General features: G+C 43.4%; 1 protein-coding gene across 3 annotated transcripts in view; it reads left to right on the top strand.

Annotated features, from left to right (window-relative positions):
• nebl (nebulette) overlaps positions 1 to 20796 on the top strand; it is a 170978-nt gene extending 150182 nt beyond the window's left edge. Inside the window, exons 45-54 of one of the 3 annotated variants that reach the window (XM_038292111.1) lie at positions 344 to 448; positions 540 to 644; positions 1034 to 1126; positions 2899 to 2991; positions 5072 to 5176; positions 5498 to 5675; positions 14873 to 14965; positions 16326 to 16421; positions 16592 to 16734; positions 18584 to 20796. In XM_038292111.1, coding sequence (XP_038148039.1) covers positions 344 to 448; positions 540 to 644; positions 1034 to 1126; positions 2899 to 2991; positions 5072 to 5176; positions 5498 to 5675; positions 14873 to 14965; positions 16326 to 16421; positions 16592 to 16734; positions 18584 to 18760 — 1188 coding nt within the window. In that variant the 3' untranslated portion in view covers positions 18761 to 20796. The remainder of the gene's footprint in view (positions 1 to 343; positions 449 to 539; positions 645 to 1033; positions 1127 to 2898; positions 2992 to 5071; positions 5177 to 5497; positions 5676 to 14872; positions 14966 to 16325; positions 16422 to 16591; positions 16735 to 18583) is intronic. The other 2 variants (XM_038292112.1, XM_038292113.1) reach the window with 2 other exon arrangements.
• The last annotated feature ends 2716 nt before the right edge of the window (positions 20797 to 23512 follow it).

Here is a 23512-nt window from a genome sequence, read left to right as displayed (position 1 = left end):
GAGCAGCTCTGTATTCTCTAAAAAAAAAGCCAGTCATCTTTATCTGCAGCTCTATTTTTGTCATTTTCACCATCTCTATAGTTTAATCATTGCACAACATCCCAGAAACCTTGCATATTAGTAAGGCCATCTTGCAGACTTCCCCTCTCACTGCTACCTTTTCTCTCACTTCCTCGTGTTTACATCACATTTGACATGAAAACCCTTTGAAATGTTGACCCCAGGTTCTTCAATTGATCCTTTTTAGAGGTTCCTCCTGATGCAGCCCAATGTACCACCCTGCTGCTGTGATTACTGAAATATATTTCCTCCACTGAGAACTTTGGTCTGCTTGTTTCTGTAGAAGAAGTACAAGGATGAGGCTGAGCAGCTGAAGGGCCGCTACAGCCAGGTTCCAGAAACCCTGGAGATGGAGAGGGTCCGAGCCAACCAGAGACACATCAGCTCTGTGAGAACTGAAGCCTGGCCGCTCTGAGAGCACTTTATGCTGCAATATTCAGAGATGAGTATCTGTAACACAGCTCTCTGTCGCCAACTAGCTGCGGTATAGCTGTGACTCCAAACTGATGCGAGGCCTGACGGCGTCGGTCACGGAGACGCCAGGGATCGTCCTGGCCAGGGAGAACGCCAAGAACTTCAGTGATGTATGTTTACCAGGACTAATAAATCAAGATAAATACACTATAACGTTTTACAACACAGGTAATTATTTATAATTAATTAATCTATTACACTGTGATCATGACCCAGGAATAAAAACATTTATTTTTGCAGTAAAAAGATTCATGCATAGTGCTTTTCACCAGATGTTTTTATACCTTTTAATGTTTTGTACTTTGCTCATTTTAACACTTATGTTTTTGTTTACAGTTTGGTTGTAGATTTCTCTGATTAACTTCTTCTTCTTGTTTTAACAAGACCTATATATCATGGATATATGTGATTCAAATCTAGAACTAAATCAGGGTTTTTAAACGTTTGCTGTAGAGGTGGTCTGTGTGCAGCAGCTGGATGACCTCAGGTTTCTGTTCAGGTCCAGTACAAAGAGCAGGTGGGTCACGGCACTGCAGTCATGGACACACCTGAGATGGAGCGAGTGCGACGCAACCAGGATAACATCAGCTCAGTGAGTAAACAGCAGGCGGGGAGGAGCCTGATGACCGCCGAGGTCAGATTATGACCAAACCAGACATGATGATTGTGATAGAATCCATTATCCATAAATTAACTTGTCTCAAACTCCATAAAGTGTTCAGGTTTCTCACCAAAAAATCTTAAAGTTTGTATTCAGACACATTTTCTTAAGGAATGCTTAGCAGGATTTCCCTGGGTTTCATTTACCCAGTGGCGGCTGATGGGGTTTTCTCCAGAGGAGGCTATAAATTCAAAATAGGCATATACCAAAAAATAATCAAGCATGTACTAAGTTATCACAACAGTATATTTATATAAATCCCAACAACAAAAAACATGAAAAAAATGCTTTATAAAAACAAAACATAATTTCATGTACAGGTTTAGTTTTGCTATATAAATCTTACCCTTCTGAGGCTTTGTTAAGATAAATCTGTTTTGCATGCTCCAATATTGTGTCACACACCTAAAAAAAATAATGTACCAGTTTAATAATGAAGAAGCTATTAGTCAGCTTTATACATTTTTTTTATATTTTAAAACTATTTTCTGAGAATGTGTTTAAGAGTTTATTTTTGGTTGCAAATGAAGAAACTTCTAGAAAAAGTAGACTATATACTATTATTTTCCTTGTGAATCCCAGATTGTTCATTATTCTTTGCCTTTCCTTTAAATCAGTCCCAGCTGTCAGAGAGGTGTTTTAAGTCTTTCTATCCAGACTGTGTCTACGTCTAATCACTCCGGTCAGTTTTTAAAAGAATGCAGGAAAAAACAAGTGCCTTAGCTGTCCCACAGGCTGTCAGCCATGACTTACGCTGGAACCAACTCCTGCTAAAACTCTGGTTATAGGATTTGGTGCCAGGTTTGGTGGAGATTTTGAGGACCCAAATGCAGAAAGGAGTAGGCACAGATGAGTTTGGATGGTTTAATGAAAGTCCAAAGGAAAACAGAGGCAAAAATACAAAAAACAAAATTACTGAAAACCAAACAAAACCAATAAACGTCAGGAAAAATACCTGAGGGAAGCAAGAGACTAGGAAAAAACTAACATCTTCAAAACACACAAGAAACCAGCACTGAATGAAGGCTCTGGTGCTTTTTTAAACCCAGCACTGTGATTATAAAGATTTCTTTCACCTGTGTAGGCTACCCAAGTTCTCCACAAAGATCCTCTATAGTAGAGATGCACAACTCGCATTAACCCACACACAGGAACCCTGACATTTGGCCTTTTCCTCGGTTTGCTGTGTTAAATTTATTTCAGGCTGGTCAGCCACCATTGACTTTATTCATCCTTAGATTTCATTTCTGCTTTTACAACTTTTAAGTGGAATTAACAAGAAGAAAATACTTTTTTCCCCGCTGCTTAAACTTTTGATTCATCAGAGCTTAAATTCCTCCTTTATTCTGTTAAATAAGCTTTTATTCCATTAATTTTTATTGATAATAGAATGATAAAGGCTATAAAGAAAGATTTCCTCCCATTTGGTCTTCTGAGGGCTTTTCTCCATCCAACGGTGTTACATCCACTAAATGCAACCAAACACATTTGGACACATGTCATGTTCCTGCCTCTGCACCCTGCGGGAGGCAGACAGCTCCCAGCAGGGCGGCTCAGCAGCTCAGTGGTGTGCAGAAGACAATAAATCCATGCCTGTTCTGATTCTCTGTCACTGGGTGTTTCATCATTAGATCCCAGCTAGAAGCCATGCGTCTGAGCAGAAATCCGTGTTTGATTTGGTTTACTGTCCGTCTTCCTGACAGGTGAAATACAAGCAGGCTGCAGCCAAGGCCACCAGTCTGGGGGTGACTCCAGAGGTGGAGCGGGTCAAACAGAACCAGGAGAACATCAGCTCGGCAAGATGCATGCACTCAACAGTCCACACACGCATATTCCTTCTGTATAACCTTAGATCCATCTGTGTCGTACGGCGACAAAGGGTCAAAAAAAAACAAACAGTTTTGTGAAGGCCTTGACTGCAGCTCTGAAGTGAATTTAGCAATTAGTTTAAAGGATAGAACAATAAAAACCTGAGCTTCAGCATTGATGCAAAGTTTAATCAGCTGTGAATAAACAGAACATGCCTCTGTTATCACCTGCAGTCTGTCCATGCTGCATCACATAGCTAAAGCTGGTCAAGTTAGCATTGATCACACTTTAAAAATGGCTAATGTCTCTGAATTAAAACCCTAATTTGTTATTTAGATGTATTAAATAAACAGTGGTGATTCTGTTCATAAATGCCCTCCATGCAAAGGTGAAAAACTTTACTAGCAATAGAATTTTAACCGCCATAGAAACAAAAGTTAGCTTTCTGCAGAGCTTCCATAAACACCATCTGTTGATCAGGGGTTATTTATCAATAACTCAAACTGAGACCACGGTAGCAAAGATATGATATCTGTGGTTTCCTTTTTAGAGATCAATGGAAACTCTCTAGATGTTCATAATATAGTATATGTAGAAAATATATGTTTGGTTTAAGGGACAGTTCTGCAAGTTCCTCGGCTGCTTTGGTCATTCAGAACAAACCATTTAGCTTAGCAGGTTTTATATTCAGTCGATTCTCGCCTTAAACCCAAATTTCATTTCCTCTCATGTTGATGGAGGTCTATTTCATAGAAACACAAACAAGGAATGCAGAACAGTTTGAGCTACATTCACACTGCAGCCTGAAGTGACCCAATTTAATTCAATTCAATTCAGTTTATTTCTATAGCGCCAATTCACAGCACATGTCATCTCAAGGCACTTTACAGTTCATCAGATCATACAGTCAAATTGATACAAAGTTTTCTATCTAAGGAAAACCAGTTGATTGCATCGACTCATTGACTCAAATACAATCCCTCACACTAAGCATGCTTGTAGCGACAGTGGAGAGGAAAAACTCCCTTTTAACAGGAAGAAACCTCCAGCAGAACCAGACTCGGTGTGAGCGGCCATCTGCTGAGGAGACAGAAGCAGACATAGAAAATGATCTGATCTGACCTGGATCTGATCCATTCATGACAGTCTGAACAACACAGATCTAATTCTTTCTAATGCGACCCAGGCCACTTGGCTCTGTGGTCCTGAATCCGATACATATCTGACCTTTTCTAATGCAACCCGTGTCTGAACAGCCAGGTCGCATTCATCCCACCTAAACGTCATTAATACATAACAAGGGTATTGTTGCTACGCAGAAGCAGGAAGAAAAACAACAATAATGTGGAGAGCAGTCTTTATTTTCAACCCTCTTGAATAGATTGTGTGTTTAATGTTGGGAAAGAAATGAAAGTTCATTAGATGCGCTTCAGCACTACCATCCATGTTTACTACCGTAAAAACAGAGCGCACTCGCTTGTGATGTCATTGCTTCCTTTACTGCACATGCGGGAAACTTAAGTTGTGTGAATGCAGTTCACACAGGAGATCACATACAAGTCGCCTACATCTGGAAATATAAATGCAAAAGAATCAAATTTCACAAAAAAATCAGAATTGAGCATTAATGCCTGCAGTGTGAACGTAGCCTTAGATTCCAGCAGGAATGGATCTGTTAGCCATGCTGTGACAGGGATCCATGCTGGCGCTCCCACTGTCAGAAACCAAACTGATTCTTACCTGTTTTGGAACAGGAACTGCTTTGACCAAATAAGGGAAATAATAATTATGTTGTTGGTTAGAAGGACCCATGAGCAGAGATAGACTGTGGGAGAACTCAACGAAAGCAGATCGGTTAAACCAGAGGCCTAAATACTGACATGGAGGTGAAAATGACCAGAGTGAACTAATTACAGGAGATATGGAACAGCTGTGGCAGGAAAAAAGCAGGGTAGCTGAGGGAGAAATAAGGCAAACAGCTGTGGGTCATAACAGTAATAAATGTTTTCCTCCTAAAGCCAAGTACTGTGCTCCTCAGTAACGTCATATGAACATGTGTGTGAACAGGTGAAGTACCAGCGCGGCCTCCAGGAGCTGAGGGGGCGGAGCTGCACCGAGCTGGACACGCCCGAATACAGGCGGGTCAGAAGGACCCAAGACTCTGTCTCCATGGTAGCGGCATGGCTCCTGTGGTTCTGAGCTCAGCCTAGGGGGTGGAGCTAACATGAGTGGCACAGAGGATGGAGCCGCTGCACAGATACTAACCCCCACCTGCAGGGAACGAGGACGCCGCAGCCGCATGTGTCTGAGTGTGTTTGGATACATGGTTCTATGAAGGAGAACATTTTATTCAATAAAATCTGATGTTTGGGTTTGATTTGCTCACTGACCAAATGCACCCTAAGCTGTCTGTCTGTGTTTGAACTCCTTGTTTTGTGTCTGTTTGATGTCCTCTTCAGTGGATCACCAACATCTCTGTGTTCGTTTCCTCAGGCCAAGTACCATGAGGACTTTGAGCGGACCCGCGGCCGAGGCTTCACGCCAGGATTGGACGACCCCAGCATGGAGCGCTACCAGAGGGCCAATCAGATGATGGGAGAGCCGGCCTATGGCAAGGGGATCCACCCCCAGGCGGTAGAGATGGACAGACGGCCCGGAGGCATCATCGTAGGTCAGTTTTTCAGTTTTTTTCATTTCACCTGCTGAGGGACTGCCTTTGTTCTTCATGACTCTGAGCTCTGTTCCCCTTTACAGGTTTACTTCATACCTCCTCACTTTGTCTTCATTTCAGCTTTTTTTCCCAGGATTTATTTGCCTTTAAAATTATTGCTCTGAGTTTTTTTAGCTCTGATCAATGAACACTGATTTTAGCTGAAACCTTGGAAAATCTTAAAATAGGAAATAGTTTCTGATTTATAAAATTTTGCTTCAGTTTTCCTGCAGAAATCTTCTACATGTTTGGGATCTGGAAGTTATTTATTTTAAGTTTCTGTGACGTTTTGTTCTGAAAGTTAATTGTAGAGTTTTGTTAGTTTTTTTTCTACATCTTTTTGTAAAACTCCTGTCATGATGGGTTCACTGAAAGCGACCCAAGAATGCAGAACACCACTGACGGACACAAGGATGAAAGTTTAACAGTTTTATTTTGCACAAGCACACTGAATATTCTGGTTCTGGTTCGGGGCCTGGATTCTGGTTCACCGGAGTCTGCGTGAGAGACAGTTCAGTTAGCGTTGCCAACAGAGGTTTGATTTCCAGAAGTCTACTGATTTTACCTTGAGGGTTCTTGAGGTTAGCTTTGGGAGAGTCTCTGTTGGTTCTGGAGAAGAGTTCATCAGCAGAGTCCGTAGCTGCTTCAGCGTCTCACGTCTACTTAGAACAGACCTTGGCTTTGGGTTACCCAGCTCAAGTCCAGAGCTGCTTGGAGGTTCTCTGTGAATCTCCAGGTTTGGCTCAGAGGGTCGGCTCGGCAGGTTAGCTCTTCCAGAGCTTTCACAGAGGAGGCACAGGTTTCCTGGAAAACAGACACAGGGGTAAGAATCCAAGCTGGATTCGAAAGTCATAGATTTACTCTGAGGATCTAGGCTTAAGTGCTGACCAACTGGAACAACACTGCGGCGTTGAGGCAAGGTCTGAAGACAGCTTAAGTAGTGGATCCTCTGATGATCTAGACGAGCTGCAGCTGTGCAGGAGGCTCCCTCAGAGGATCCACGGCGGACTCTGCTGGAGAAAGGTGGAACTTCTCCAGCTCCCAACGGTACCCCCCCCCTCAACGACCGCCCCTTGGCGGTCCGGAAGAGGTTGATGGGCAGGAGCGCTCGTACTCCTCGATAAGGGCTGGATCGAGGATGTACGAGCCCGGAACCCACTGGCGATCCTCCGGTCCGTAGCCCTCCCAGTCGACGAGGTACTGCCATCCGCGACCTCGTCGACGGGAGTCCACGATGCGGCGAACCGTGAAGGCCGGATGTCCATCGACCTCCAGGGCGGGTGGTGGGGAGTCGGACGGAGGGCACAGAGGGCTCGAGGAGACAGGCTTGATCTGGGACACGTGGAAGGTGGGGTGGATCCGGAGGGACTGAGGTAACTGGAGACGGACGGCTGAGGGGTTGATGACTCGAGTGATCCGGTAGGGTCCGATGAATCTAGGGGAGAGTTTTCGAGACATCCCCTTGAGGGGGATGTCTCCAGTGCACAGCCATACCTCCTGGCCTTCGGTGTACTCGGGGGCGGGACGTCTCCGGGCGTCGGCAAAGCGCTTAGTCGCTTCTGAAGACTGGTTGAGAGTGGCGATGGTTTCCCTCCAGATCCTTTGGCAACGGCGGATATGATGGTTGACGGACTGCACCGAAATCTCTCTCTCGTCTGCGGGAAAAAGAGGTGGTTGATAGCCGAGACTGACCTGAAATGGGGATTGTCCAGTGGATGCAGATCTGAGGGAGTTATGGGCGTATTCTATCCATGGCAGAAATTGGCTCCAGTCCACGGGGTTGTTTGACGTGAGGCAGCGAAGGGTGGATTCCAATTGCTGATTCATGCGTTCAGTCTGACCATTCGATTGGGGGTGGTAACCAGAGGTGAGAGAGGGTTTGCAGCCGAGAGCAGAACAGAAAGCCTTCCAGACCTGGGAGATGAACTGCGGGCCTCTGTCCGAGAGGATCTCTTGGGGAATGCCGTGTAACCAAAATACATGCTTGATGAGAAGCTGGGCGGTCTGGAAGGCCGTGGGAAGTTTTCTGAGGGGAATAAGATGGCAGGACTTCGAGAAGCGGTCAACAATAGTGAATATGGTGGACATACCTCGGGAGACAGGGAGACCGGTGACGAAATCTATGGCGATATGGGACCAGGGACGCGAGGGAACAGGAAGTGGTTGAAGCAGGCCAGAGGGAGGTTGGTGTGAGGCTTTGTTACGGGCACATGTGGGACAAGCCAACACATACTCCTTTACGTCCCTGTGGAGAGTGGGCCACCAGAAGCGTCTGGAGATGAGAGCTACTGTTCTACTTACTCCTGGATGAGCTGAGAATTTGGCGGCATGCATCCACTGGATGAGACGGGACCTGACAGAAGATGGAACATATGTACGATTAGATGGACCGTTACCTGGATCGGGTTCAGTGGCCAGGGCTGAGTTGATGAGGTCAGTTATCTCCCAGTTGACCATTCCCACTGTACATGAAGCCGGAAGGACAGGTTCAGGAGTCTCGGGATGATCGACGGAGTAGAGACGAGAGAGAGAATCGGGCTTCACGTTCTTGGATCCGGGTCTGTAGGAGATGATTAGATTGAACCGAGAAAAGAAGATTGACCACCTGGATTGGCGAGGATTAGCTTGTTTTGTTGACTGGATGTAAGCCAGGTTCTTGTGGTCAGTCCAAACAAGAACCGGGTGCTCAGCTCCCTCCAGCCAATGCCTCCATTCCTCCAGTGCCAGTTTAATGGCCAGGAGTTCTCGGTCACCCACATCATAGTTCTGCTCAGCGGAAGAAAGCCTACGGGAGAAGAAAGCACAGGGGTGTATCTTCTGATCAGATTCTAGTCTCTGGGAAAGGACTGCTCCAACACCGGAATCTGAAGCATCCACCTCTAGGATGAATTGCTTAGCTGGATCAGGTTGCATGAGGACTGGTGCTCTGGAAAACAATGACTTTAATTTTTCAAATGCTGCTTGAGCCTCGGGAGTCCACTGAAAACTGCGTTTTACAGAGGTCAGAGAAGTTAAAGGAAGGGCGGTCTGGCTGTAGTTTCTGATAAACCGACGATAGAAGTTAGGAAAACCCAAAAACCTTTGGAGTTCTTTGCGGTTCTCTGGAACTGGCCAGTCTAAAACTGCCTTGATCTTGTCCTCAGATGGTTTAACCTGGCCGCCCTCGAGCACAAACCCCAAAAAGGTGAGTGATGGTTGATGAAATTCGCACTTTTCGGCTTTCACGAACAGTTTATTCTCCAGCAGTCTCTGTAGAACAAGACGGACATTTCTTTTATGTTCATCGAGGTCCTTGGAGTAAATGAGAATGTCATCAATGTACACAAAAACAAATACGTTGAGAAAGTCTCTTAGAACATCGTTAACGAGGGCCTGGAAGCAAGCTGGAGCGTTGGTTAGACCAAAGGGCATAACCAGGTATTCGAATTGGCCCAAGGGTGTTTTGAAGGCAGTTTTCCACTCGTCGCCTTCACGGATCCTAAGGAGATGATAAGCGTTTCTTAAATCCAGTTTAGAAAATACAGTAGCCCCCTGTACGGGCTCAAAAGCAGAGGCGAGAAGAGGCAGTGGGTATTTATTTTTAATAGTGATCTGATTCAAACCTCGATAGTCAATACAAGGTCTCAGGGAACCATCCTTTTTTCCCACGAAGAAGAACCCGGCGCCCAATGGAGAAGATGAAGGGCGAATTATTCCAGCAGCTAGTGATTCGTTGATGTACTTTTCCATTGTTTCTCTCTCGGGCTTAGAAATGTTATACAATCTACTGCTAGGTAAAGGAGCACCAGGTAGAAGTTCAATGGCACAATCGTATGGTCTGTGTGGAGGTAGGGACGTCGCACTGACCTTACTGAAGACAGGGGCAAGATCATGGTACTCAGAGGGAACTGAAGAAAGGTCAGGAGAGTCCATCTCCCCCCCACCTCTAGGAGACCCCACCAAGGGGGCAGCAGAACGAAGGCATGTTTCGTGGCATGAGATGGACCATGATTCCAGGTGACGCTTGGTCCAGTTAATGTGAGGATTATGCTTCTCCAACCATTCGAAACCGAGCACCAGCGGGGAACATGCAGAGGGAAAAACAAAAAATGTTATCGTCTCTCGGTGGTTACCTGACAGAAGAGGCTCGAGGGGCTGAGTTCGATGGGTAACTTGATGGAGTCTTCTTCCGTCAATAGCGGATACACTGAGAGGCTGAGTCAGAGGAATAGTTTCAATTTGGAGTTGCTGGACGAGGTTAGAATCGATTAGGTTACATTCACAGCCTGAGTCGATGAATGCAGAGAAAGAAAGGCTCTGGTTAGCACAGAAAAGTGTGGCAGGCAGCAACAGTCGAGGAGATTTCTTAGTGTTTATTTGGCCCGCCAGACTCCTCAGATCCTCTGGCGGGCCCTGGCTTTTGATTTAGCCGGGCAGGCAGCAATGAAGTGTCCACTCTCACCACAGTAGATACATAGCTTGCTTAACAAACGCCTTTGTCTCTCCTCTGGAGTGAGCCTGGTGTGTCTCACCTGCATGGGTTCGACATCTCTTTCACCCGAATGAGAGGCCTGAACAGGCAACGGTAGAGACTGGGGCTTAGGCCTCTGTACGGGCAGCTGCTCTGTAGAGGGAGAACAAACAGTCACGTTATGTGAGGCAGAATAAAGTGTACTCTGCTTCTTAGAACTGTTTCTGGCTCGTATTCTATTATCTAATCTGATGGAGAGGCGAATTAAATCTTCGAGGGTAGCAGGTTCGTCGAGGGTTGCGAGTTCATCTTTAATGTGCTCGTTTAATGCCATGAAAAAGGCTCCTTTCAAGGCACTTTGGTTCCATCCGGAAGCTGCCGCTTTAACCCGGAAGTTAATAGAAAATTCAGCCACCGAAGAGTTTCCCTGTTTAAGATTGAAAAGACCTCTAGAATCAATTGTTTGGTCAGTTTCTTGGTTGAATACCTGGGTAAATTTAGAAATGAAGTCAGAGTAGTAGCCAGTGTTGGGAAAGTTCTCTTTCTACGTGAACTAGTTCAAAGTTCAGTTCACACATTTTAAAATGAACTAGTTCAGTTCATAGTTCACAATTCCAAAAAACGAACTAGTTCATAGTTCTTTTTTTTTTTTTTTTTTCATATATTGCTCAATTACACCATAGCCTACTGTAGAACCACAGACAGCAATTATTTTATCAGTTATAACTCTGAAACTGTGCGTCAGATTTCATCTTCATATCCAGTTTTGAATCCTTATCCAACCAGGGTTTACATTAGCATTGAGGGGACAGATTTCCCCATTGTTGCTTTAACGCTTTGTTGCTGTCCATTCACTTCACACTAGTAGCAGCTGCAGCTTTCACCCCTACAGTATATTCTCAGAAACATCAGGAAAAATGTGCTGCTTGAATGGTCTTTTTTATGAGGAATTATTAAAAGAAAAATAGGAAAGTAGTCTTTAAGGTGCAAATGTTTTTTTTTTATTTTAATAATTTTTTCCATTTGAAATTCCATTTCAATACATACTAAAAAGGAATACTGGAATCCTGGAAAATTATACCAGGCAGGTTTAACAAACAAGTTACATGGATAGTAAAACCATCAAGAACAGGGGTCTTCTATGTTTTCCAGACCAAGGACCCCCAAACTGATGGCGAGATGGAGCGGGGACCCCCTAACTATATATATTGTATGAAATTGTGTCCTATAGTCACTCTATTACAGATGGAGTAATGTAAAGAAATTAATTTCTCCCTGGGATTATTAAAGTTTTTCTGATTCTGATTCCTGGTTGATGGGACAGGTGTTGTGAAGGAAACGGTGCCCAGCTTGAAAGAGCTCCTGTGTGTCGCTGAATGTGTGCATTGATGACTGAAAGACATCTTTTGTCTCCATTTATCTGTTTACTACAGTGTGTTGATTTCATGTTAATGAGTATTTAAAGACATTTCAATTAGTGGGGGAAAAAATTGCAGGGGGGGGATATAAAAATATCAACTAACCATGCAGACCCTCATGCAGTACCTCCGTAGACCCCCTAGGGGTCGCGGATCCCCTGTTGAAGACCTCCGCTCAAGAAGATTTTACTAACACAAACTGAGGGACCAGGCTGAGGGAGGAATTTAAGGTTACTGAAGTGCGGATTTTTTTACTGAAAGCCGGCGGGCAAACTTGTTGCCATCATCCTCACCGACCACCTGGTCATAAACCTGTTTTAAGTCGCCTCCATGCTGCTGTGGCTTCCACGCTGCATTTTGTTTAGATGACGCAAGCGGCTGTAGGCTACGACGCTGGTAGCTGGTGTTGCCAGATTGGGTGTTTTTCCCGCTACATATTAAGGCCTGTTTACGATGTGATTTAGCCGGGGTTTCGCCTGGAGGGCTTTATAGAAATCTGGCAACCTATTGAACGGAGCTGAACTGAGAGAGCGTGCCGTTCACAGACACCAGAATGAACGAGTTCACAATAACGTTCATCAGGCAATAATGCAGTACGTTCAGTTCACGTTCGCCCAAAATATGAACGAGTTCATGAACTTTCGTTCAATGAACGCGTTCAGGCACAACACTGGTAGTAGCAATTTAAACTGTCGTCAGCGGCAAATCTTGCCTGAGCCCATTCCAAGGCTCTTCCTGTTAACTGAGAGAGAATGAAAGTTATCTTCTTGAGATCCGTGGAAAAACAGCCAGGGGAGTTCTGAAAAATCAACTGACATTGAAATAAAAATCCTTTGCAATCTTTCATGTTGCCAGAAAATCTTTCTGGGAGACTAGGACGGAACTCTGATGACGTCACTGCTGGTGACCTCGGAGGAGGAACTGGACCCGGAAATGGTTGTGGTGCAGCATTAGCGCTGTTCAGATATTTAGCACAGCTCTGTAGCATTTGGTTATGAGAGTCAACTAGACGGTATAACTCACGGAGCGTTTGGGTTTGTCCCTGAATTTGGGCATCCTGCTCCTCCAGTCGACGGGTGAGGTGATCTGCTGGGCCTTGAGTTTGGTCGCAGTGTTCTGTCATGATGGGTTCACTGAAAGCGACCCAAGAATGCAGAACACCACTGACGGACACAAGGATGAAAGTTTAACAGTTTTATTTTGCACAAGCACACTGAATATTCTGGTTCTGGTTCGGGGCCTGGATTCTGGTTCACCGGAGTCTGCATGAGAGACAGTTCAGTTAGCGTTGCCAACAGAGGTTTGATTTCCAGAAGTCTACTGATTGTACCTTGAGGGTTCTTGAGGTTAGCTTTGGGAGAGTCTCTGTTGGTTCTGGAGAAGAGTTCATCAGCAGAGTCCGTAGCTGCTTCAGCGTCTCACGTCTACTTAGAACAGACCTTGGCTTTGGGTTACCCAGCTCAAGTCCAGAGCTGCTTGGAGGTTCTCTGTGAATCTTCAGGTTTGGCTCAGAGGGTCGGCTCGGCAGGTTAGCTCTTCCAGAGCTTTCACAGAGGAGGCACAGGTATCCTGGAAAACAGACACAGGGGTAAGAATCCAAGCTGGATTCGAAAGTCATAGATTTACTCTGAGGATCTAGGCTTAAGCGCTGACCAACTGGAACAACACTGCGGCGTTGAGGCAAGGTCTGAAGACAGCTTAAGTAGTGGATCCTCTGATGATCTAGACGAGCTGCAGCTGTGCAGGAGGCTCCCTCAGAGGATCCACGGCGGACTCTGCTGGAGAAAGGTGGAACTTCTCCAGCTCCCAACAACTCCTTTTTAAATGATCCACCGGTTGTGGTTCCCAAGAACTCCTGTTTTTTAGGGACAGATTCAATTCCATTCATTTCAGTTTATTTATAAAGTGCAAATTCACAACACATGTCATCTCAAGGCACTTTCCAGTTCACCAGTCAAATTGATTCAGAGTTTTCTATCTAAGGAAAACCAGTTGATTGCATCAAATCATTGACTCAAATGTAATCCCTCACACTAAGCATGCTTGTAGCGACAGTGGAGAGGAAAAACTCCCTTTTAACAGGAAGAAACCTCCAGCAGAACCAGGCTCAGTGTGAGCGGCCATCTGCCGAGGCCGACTGGGGTTCAAGGAGACAGAAGCAGAGATACAGAAAGCAGCTGTAAAAGGCGGCCCCGTCCAGGAAACACACAGCCAGGCAGACGAGCTCCAAGCCAGCTCCCATGTCAGAGGATGGAGAGAGAACATCCAGGCAGTCACAGTCAGAGAAACAGGACAACACTGAAAAACAGGCCGATCTCCAACATCTATAAACAAAGGTGTTGATGGCAGCAGCACAGCTGATTTTTCTCTCCAGGATGGAGTCACAGCCAAACAGGAACAGACCAGATGAAGCTACTATGAGAAAAAGCAGAGAGAGCAGAACGTTAGAGATTGAACTAACAGATTCTGCAGAGTGGGAGAATAGAGGCAGAATGAAGTAAAAGGAGGGAAAAAGGGGTCCCTATGTCCTCCAGCAGTCTAAGCCTATAGTAGCATAACTATAGAAATAGCTCAGGAAAACAGACGTTTATCTGCCTTCATCCATAACCATTGATCTGATCTCAGTCTGTTTGTGTTTCACACAAGCAGAAATATTCAGCAAATTAAATCAGCAGAATAGTTTTTTAAACCACAGAATTTTTGACAGGAATTAAAGAACCAATAAACAGTTTCCTGAAAAACATTAATGAACTCATGTTGGATTCTTATTATGATAGTTCTTATTAAAAAGAGTTTTTATTTTATGATTTTCTGGCAAGAAAAGATTATTTAGTTTAATTTCAATTCAGTTTATTTATATAGCAAAATTCCCAATATATAACTTATCAAGGCATATGTAGAGTGTAGTTTATTATGTGCTCATATTAAATCATTCAATGGATAAATTACGCTTCTGAGTTAATTTTTTTTAAGTTATTTAAAATCTATTTATTACTTTTTGTACAGACTTTAGTCCTAAGAGTGCTGTAGAGAACATGAGCTGGTTCTTATAACTGCAAAGACTTTATCTGGAAACATCAGACACATTTTATCCTCTAGTCACATCTTTTTTAAAGGTTCAGTAAGAAGATGGTGGATTAATTTCTTTTTTTTTTTATCTGCTTATAACCTCGTATTTCTAGGAAAGAAAATACAAACTGGGCCAATATTTGACCCTCTTGTTCTTTTTCATGCAGATAAACACTGCAACCAGTTTATTGTCTGAACTGTTTTTGTCCTCCTCTCTGAAGACCTGAAGGTGTGGAGAACAGATCCAGGCTCCATCTTTGATTTTGACCCTCTAGAAGACAACATTCAGTCCAAAAGTCTCCGCAGAATGTCTGGTAGATCACCTGAGAAAAATCTTCACTTTTGTATTTAAAATAAATAACTATACATAAATATTTATAAGGAATAAATGAATAACTAATGTGTGGAGAAGCTAGAGTTCGTGGTGCACGAAACAGTGAAATGCTTTTCTCTTAATGTATTCAGTCAAATCATGACATTACCTGCATGACTTTTTGTTTTTGGTTTAACTTTAATATTCAAAATGAAAAAAATTAAAATTCAATGAAATTTTCAGCACAGAACAAGTAGTGAAAAAAATTGTTTGGTTAGAAAAGAAGAAAAATGTCCTGATTCATCTGACATTTTGATTCCTCAAATATTAATCATAAATCAGCAATGAAAACTAATTTCTCACATCAATATCCCAACATTAAAGATGACAGATGCAATTTGTCAATTCTGCTGATTTTAGAAATGGGTTTTGTATTTAATGCGGAAGATTAAACAAAAATATCTACTAAACCTCTATTAGTGTGTATATTATACAACAAAAGACAGAACATATATATATATATATATATATATATATATATATATATATAGATAGATATATTTTTTTTTGCATAGGATTCGTCAAAATCTATTCTGAATTCTGACCTTTTTGGTCCCTGCCTGGACACCATTGGCGGATGTAAACAGGGGCCAATGGGGGCCAGTGCCCCCAACTTTATTCTCGAAATAGAAGAAAAAAAATCTCTAGCCTGGCCCTAATACTCTGTCGTAGAACAGATCCCAGCCCTCTTTTATTTTAGCACCAAAGAAATAAAATATTTTCATGTACCCCTTGCAATGCACTCGCGGACCACTAGGGGTACGAGTACCCCCTGTTGGGAATCACTGCTGTACATAAAATCAGGTGCTCTGTTAGTTAAAACTATGTTCAACTGTCATACCTGTTAAAATACAAATTATACAATACGAATACTTTATGAAACAGAAACTGAAATAAATATTCTGAACTAAAGTACATCACATTTCAGAAGTAAACCTGATTCTGTAATGTAAGACTGAGCAGAGTGAACAGAACCATGAATCAAAATGACTCTTTCTTCTTTGTGCTGAAAGGTAGGAAGAAAAATACTGAGAATCACTTTCCTCTAGATCCAAACAGAAACAGTTTATTTGAATAGTGTTTATATTTATGAACAATAAAACATAAATAAAATCTTATGCGTCCCTTCAGGAGCAAAGTTTCCTAATATTGACCTAACTAACAGCTGTTTTTCTCCAGCAATCAAATATCTTAATTAAAATCGTTTATTTGTTCTAATGAGCGTTTCTTTTTCTCCGTCCTGTTTGACTGGCGGCTTTATCCCTGCTCTGTGCTGCTATCTGGTGGTGGCTGCCTGTCAGAGCGAGCAGGCCGCAGGCTGAGCAGGCAGCACTCCCAACAGTCTGCCAGCTCTCTGACCTCTGACCTCTGGGACCGCAGCAGCAGCAGCACTCCTGGTATCTGTTTCCGTGTTTCTGGAGTGTTCCGTGTGTTTCCCTCAGACTAACTCACCGGTTTTTGCATCCAGGTCACTGAGTTTTTCTCACGGCGATCAGCAGGTTCACTAACAGAGGTCAGGTGTCTGCTGACTGCTGACCTCCTTTCTCTTTTTGTGTTTGTCTATCAGCTCCCGTGCTGCCCGGAGCGTACCACCATCATCATCATCAGGGCCACCAGATGCAGCAGCATCAGCAGTATCATGGGTACATGCATCAGACCAGCATGTCGTCCGTCAGATCCGTCACCTCACCGCCACACTCTGCCACATCGGTACGCCCCCAGACAGCATCAATCACACGCTCTTTGTTTCTAGCAGGAGCATTCTGCAAAAAGGGTTTAAACCCTTAGAAATATTTACTTATTTTATGGTTATTTTGTTTTTAATGTACAACGGAGTATTAGGGCCAGGCTAGAGATTTGTTTTTCTTCTACTTCGAGAATAAAGTTGTAACATTATGAGAATAGTCATAAATTATGAGAATAAAGTCGTAAAATTCACAAGAATAAAGTGATAATATTAAGAGAATAAAGACCTAAAATTATGAGAAACAGGTTGTATTTTATGACAACTCTAAATGAAATGAAACACAAATTAGAGCATGAAAAAAAATGAATGAAAGGAGAATGGCTTTAAATCTGTTTTTATTGTTAATCATAATCAACTTTTCTCATTTCAAATGTATATAGAAATAAAAACTGAGATAATGATCAGAAAACCATCACTTAGAAGGTACGGGGCAGTTTGGAGCTCTTTGGGGCAAATAGTATGTTTACACAAGAGCTTTTTGAGCCTCAAAATGGCCTCTAACCTCTTCAACCTAGATGTTTGCATATTCTAAAGTAAAACGCTTTGGATGCCTGATGAAGTCAAAAGGGATGAGATGCTCTGTTCTTTCTGTGTTTGTAATCTAGAGAGTGTTCTTGCTTTATTTGCTTAATGGGGGAGAAAATACACCTTATAATCAAGAAATTCCATCTAAAATAAAAATCTGTTTTCAGTCCATCCGTATATAAAGTATTAAAGTATTTCTGATTCTGATCTATATCCAATAACTAATACAATTTTTTGTAGCAAGAAAATATTTCAATTTGTTAAGGGAGAAAAAGTAAATCTGTGATAGCAGGTAGTTATTAATAGCTGTAATAACAGGGTTTATACGGGAATTGGTAACTCTAACTTAATGCTTTTTAATACTCTTAGAAATAATTTTAATGCCATCAACAAGTACCTATGACTCTCTCATATATATGAGAGTTTTCCAGCCACTTTTGTTAAAATTTGCATTTTCCCCATTCTCTAGCTTTTTCTCTGCCTTGAGCTTCTGTTCCAAACATACGGCTTTACGAAAAACCGGAAGCAGTTCCATGCAAACACAAAACTAATCACAATGCCAACTAAGGCCTTAATTTAGAAAATTATGATTTAATGACTTTTAATGATTTTTAATGACCCGTGGAAACCCTGAATAAAAAAATAAGTAACTATTTCCTAGAGATCAAATATATCTCTATTAATTGGATGCGTGTATCACAAGTAACCGTCACATTTTAACATTTACAAATGGAAATCTTACTACTTTTTAATGTGGACCCTTTGGCTTTCCATACCTGCTCCCGTCACAATTGATCAGCATTACAGATTTCTGCTTGTGTGAAATTCTTAAATTTGAGCACAAAAAATAGTCAAAATAGCTGTTGATGTCATGCAGTAGGATTTTCTGTTTTTTTCACCTCCACCACTGCAGCTGCATGATCCTGATGGTGGAAACGCCTGATAGTTACCTCAGTCCAACTTTTAGCAAAGCTAACAGATCCCCGACAGAAACTACTTTTTAACAGCCTGCACAGAGAGCGGGCCGTCTGCAGCTCAGAGTGATCTGATGTTAAACTCTACCAGCAGCTTGAGGCGTATTAACAGGCAGGTTTTAATCAGGGGAATCACAAAAATAATCCTAGCAGAACGACAGGCAAGATTTCTGATCAGTAGACCTTCAAGCCCCTTTAAGAGCTGCTGCTGAACCTGCTGCGACTGGTTCCATGTGTGCAGTGTTACCCAAAAACAAGAAGCTTTGCAAGCAGCCCTGAGCGTATCTCTAACTGTTGATCTGTTTTACCTCAGCGTGTTTATAGAGCGCTGTACGACTACGCGGCCCAGGATCACGACGAGGTGTCCTTCAGGGACGGAGACGTCATCATCAACGCCCAGCCCATCGACGAAGGCTGGATGTACGGCACCGTGCAGAGAACCGGCAAGTCCGGCATGCTGCCGGCGAACTACGTGGAATGCTGCAACTGAAGAAGAGGAGATGGAGGAGGAGATGGAGGACGAGGAGGAGTCCTGCAGGGCTGAAAATGTTCTCAGTGTGTCAAAAGCAGATGATGGCGATATTCTTTAGTTTTCAGGAGGTTTTTATTTTCCAACACCTGCAGAAATAATGTCTGCATGTTCTCAACCGATCCTGTGAGTCAGAGAGTCACAATAAAAAGGTTTTACTCATTTGATTGACAGATTCATTTAGGAAGGAAGGAGGCTGCTCATTTAAAACGTGTGAGATGAGCTTCTAATCAAAGGAGAGATGTAGGCTCCTCTGAGGGAAAACATCACTTTTTACAGCAGGGAAGGAAAAGGAAATGAAGCTGGTTGGAGAATAAAATAGTCCTGATAGGTTGATTAACCTCCTTTGCTTCAGGTTAACGCTCTGAAATATTTTATTTAGTGTTGTTTTTCTCAGACCAACCTGTTCTCACTGATACATTCAAAGCCAATTCTGATGCTTTGGTTTTTGACCAAATTAAAAAATAATCCCACATTTCTCATTATGATCACAGCTGCTTTTCATTCCTGCTGGATCTACAGGCTTTACCTGAAGGTCTATTCACACAATGTTGGATTATTTCAACTAAAGTTCTCTCATTTTACCAACTAATATACATCATATTTGGGTTTTTAAATGTTTGCTTTTTTTCATTGGCTTGTTTTTTTTTTTGTTTTTTACGTAAATCCTAAAGAATCTGTGGATCATAATAGCTCACATTTCACCCAGACTTTTATTTTACAACTTCAAGCTAATCATCTTGTCAGAGCTCAGATCTTTGGACCCAGAATTCAGGCAGATGGTCTGAAGTAATTGACAATAGCGTTCATTGACAGTTTGACGAATCTGCGACTCAGCAGCTAGGACAAAAAAGGCTGGAATCTCTGTAGAGGGGAAAACACAGGTTAGTGACCATGTAACTGACGGAGGACGATAATAAGCGTGTGAGTCACTAACCTGGTTATAAAATTCAGTCTAAGCCCAGAGGAAGGAGTGGAATCAAGTTGAATGATTTTCCACAGCAAGCGACAGATGACTCCTAGAGAGTTCCAGAAACTGAAGCTAAGAAGGCTGCTGAGCAGGCTGACAAGCAGAAGCTAGCAGACAAGAGAGAGCAGGTGTTTCCAGAAGGAGAAGCCAAAGCCGGTGTCGATGAGGTAAACAGTCCCGGCCAAAAGATCAGAGATCCGAAGAGGTACCTAAGGGGAATCCAAGTAGGCGTCAGGAGACAGAACCAGGGTCGTAAGCAGGCAGAATGCAGCAGGTGTCTGAAGACAGCTCAGGCAAACAGATCAGAACAGGGGCAGGCAGGCTCAGGGGTCAAGGAGCAGAAACTAGTCAGGTTAAGGTTATCAGAACAACACACTTGGTACGCTAGAGAACTCGCACCTACGGCTCGAATAATCTGGCACTGATGGCTGGGAGCAAGCAGCTTAAAAAGAGGCAAGAGCAGGTGGATGAGATGTACAGTAATGAGAGATCTGGGCGGAGCTTGGCAGGTGAACGGAATGAACAATGAAGCCAGTTATCAGTGCCAAGATCATGACACCTCTAAGTTAGAACGATTCAATTAAAAATCATTTGACAACATATTTCATTAATAAATGTATTATTAGATCCACTAATAAAGATGCTTTAAAATTGTATTTCAGTAAATCAAAGCAACATTTACAATAGTCCTTCTTTAACATAGGAAGGACCAGAAAGTATCATAGCAGACATCTTTACCTTCAGTCCTAAAACTTCCTGAGTTAAACCGCTGCTAATGAAGCAGTTTGATCCAGGCATTGGACAGGAGACACCTCTAGATGTTCCAGGACACCGTCCACCAAGGACAGGAGACACCTCTAGATGTTACGGGACTGCGTCCTTCAAGGACAGGAGACACCTCTAGATGTCCCAGGACACTATACTTCAAGGACACGAGACACCTCTAGATGTTCCAGGACACCATCCACCAAGGACAGGAGACACCTCTACATGTTACGGGAACCCTGTCCTTCTAGGACAGGAGACACCACTAGATGTTACGGGACTGCGTCCTTCAAGGACAGGAGACACATCTAAATGTTACCAGAACCTGTCCTTCAAGGACAGGAGACACCTCTAGATGTTACAGGACCCCGTCCTTCAAGGGCAGGAGACACCTCTAGATGTTACAGGACCCCGTCCTTCAAGGGCAGGAGACACCTCTAGATGTTACAGGACCCCGTCCTTCAAGGGCAGGAGACACCTCTAGATGTTACAGGACCCCGTCCTTCAAGGGCAGGAGACACCTCTAGATGTTACAGGACCCCGTCCTTCAAGGGCAGGAGACACCTCTAGAAGTTACAGGACCCCGTCCTTCTAGGACAGGAGACACCACTAGATGTTACAGGACCCCGTCCTTCAAGGACAGGAGACACCTCTAGATGTTACAGGACCCCGTCCTTCAAGGACAGGAGACACCTCAAGATGTTACAGGACCCCGTCCTTCAAGGGCAGGAGACACCACTAGATGTTACAGGACCCCGTCCTTCAAGGGCAGGAGACACCTCTAGATGTTACAGGACCCCGTCCTTCAAGGACAGGAGACACCTCAAGATGTTACAGGACCCCGTCCTTCAAGGACAGGAGACACCTCTAGATGTTACAGGACCCCGTCCTTCAAGGGCAGGAGACACCTCTAGATGTTACAGGACCCCGTCCTTCAAGGGCAGGAGACACCTCTAGATGTTACAGGACCCCGTCCTTCAAGGGCAGGAGACACCTCTAGATGTTACAGGACCCCGTCCTTCAAGGGCAGGAGACACCTCTAGATGTTACAGGACCCCGTCCTTCTAGGACAGGAGACACCACTAGATGTTACGGGACTGCGTCCTTCAAGGACAGGAGACACCTCTAGATGTTACAGGACCCCGACCTTCAAGGGCAGGAGACACCTCTAGATGTTACAGGACCCCGTCCTTCAAGGGCAGGAGACACCTCTAGATGTTACAGGACCCCGTCCTTCAAGGGCAGGAGAAACCTCTGGATGTTACAGGAACCCCGTCCTTCAAGGACAGGAGACACCTCTAGATGTTACAGGACCCCGACCTTCAAGGGCAGGAGACACCTCTAGATATTACAGGACCCCGTCCTTCAAGGGCAGGAGACACCTCTAGATGTTACAGGACCCCGTCCTTCAAGGGCAGGAGAAACCTCTGGATGTTACAGAACCCCGTCCTTCAAGGACAGGAGACACCTCTAGATGTTACAGGACCCCGACCTTCAAGGGCAGGAGACACCTCTAGATATTACAGGACCCCGTCCTTCAAGGGCAGGAGACACCTCAAGATGTTTCAGGACACTGTCCTTCAAGGGCAGGAGACACCTCTAGATGTTACAGGACCCCGACCTTCAAGGACAGGAGACACCTCTAGATGTTCCAGGACCCCGACCTTCAAGGACAGGAGACACCTCTAGATGTTACAGGACCCCGTCCTTCAAGGACAGGAGACACCTCTAGATGTTACAGGACCCCGACCTTCAAGGACAGGAGACACCTCTAGATGTTCCAGTACACTGTCCTAGAGCAGTATAATAAAGTAAGGCAGGTGTTATTTAATTGATCATGCTAGGAAACATCCACAACGTCAAAGCTTCCTACGTAAAGCTGCATCTAGTCAATAAAACCATGGGGGCTTTGGGAGGACCATCATAGATACTGGAGTTTTGACAGCCTGGGGGGGCAATAATTGACCCACAAATAGGTAGTATAATACGGGGAAATGTTTTGTTGGATTTCAATACTTTCGTTGAGCTTCTGCTACTTTTAATACAACTTTGCAATGAGGGCCATTAAAAGTGGCATTATTAATCAGGTTGGCTGCAGTTAAACAGACGTTACAGTGAACTGAAGAGTTTTATCACAGTTTAGTTAGATTGAGTCTTTATGATTAACCAATCAGCTGACCATGAACCAAATTTCCGAAGCTGTTTTTCATTAAAACTGTCTGAGGATTTATTTTAGTGCATTTTTCGTCTTTAGGGTTCAACAGAATTAGCTTTTTTTTCCTTAATGACATCCAGACAAACTGAATATGCAATTGTTTGGTTATTTGATGGTGAGGAATAAAATGAGCCATAATGAAGCATTTCAGGATCAACAGTAGATTTAGTCACACCCAATAAACACGACTCATTTTAGGGCTGCAGGCTGATCACAGATTGATAATCTGGACAAGCCTGACATACTGATTATGATTTTGACCATTATATTTTTTTTTTTATATCTGACGCTATCAGTTAAAATTCCCAAGAGACAATGAAAACTTCTCAAATAAATGCTATAAATGCTTTATAGCATCAACAGATGGTGAGTTTCAGACCTTTACAGAAGAATTATAACACCAGAGGATAAGATGGATTCACATCGAAGCGTCGGCCAATCAGACTGAACGACCAGCTGGCCAATCAGTCGGTTCACCCCTTTATACAGTTTTGGGAATTAAAGCTTTTTTGGTTCATTTATAGATTTTTTAAAAAGTTCAATATTAAGCATGAAGCAATAAACAGAATTTAACCAGAGCCTCTGGAGATTGCAGAGCAGAATATCACTGAATATGAAGAAAGATAAATTATTAAACAAAAGTCTTTTTACTATTATTTTATATGATGATTTGATGGGAGGATGTTTATCCTAAGTTAGTTTGATGATGGATTATTGTTTCTTTAGTAATTTCTGTGTGGAATAATTTCTCCAGAGAATCCAG

This window comes from Cyprinodon tularosa, unplaced genomic scaffold (assembly GCF_016077235.1).
Source record: "Cyprinodon tularosa strain WSP-4 unplaced genomic scaffold, ASM1607723v1 ctg308, whole genome shotgun sequence".
Taxonomy (NCBI): Eukaryota; Metazoa; Chordata; class Actinopteri; order Cyprinodontiformes; family Cyprinodontidae; genus Cyprinodon; species Cyprinodon tularosa.
This window is presented reverse-complemented; position numbering and strand designations above follow the sequence as displayed.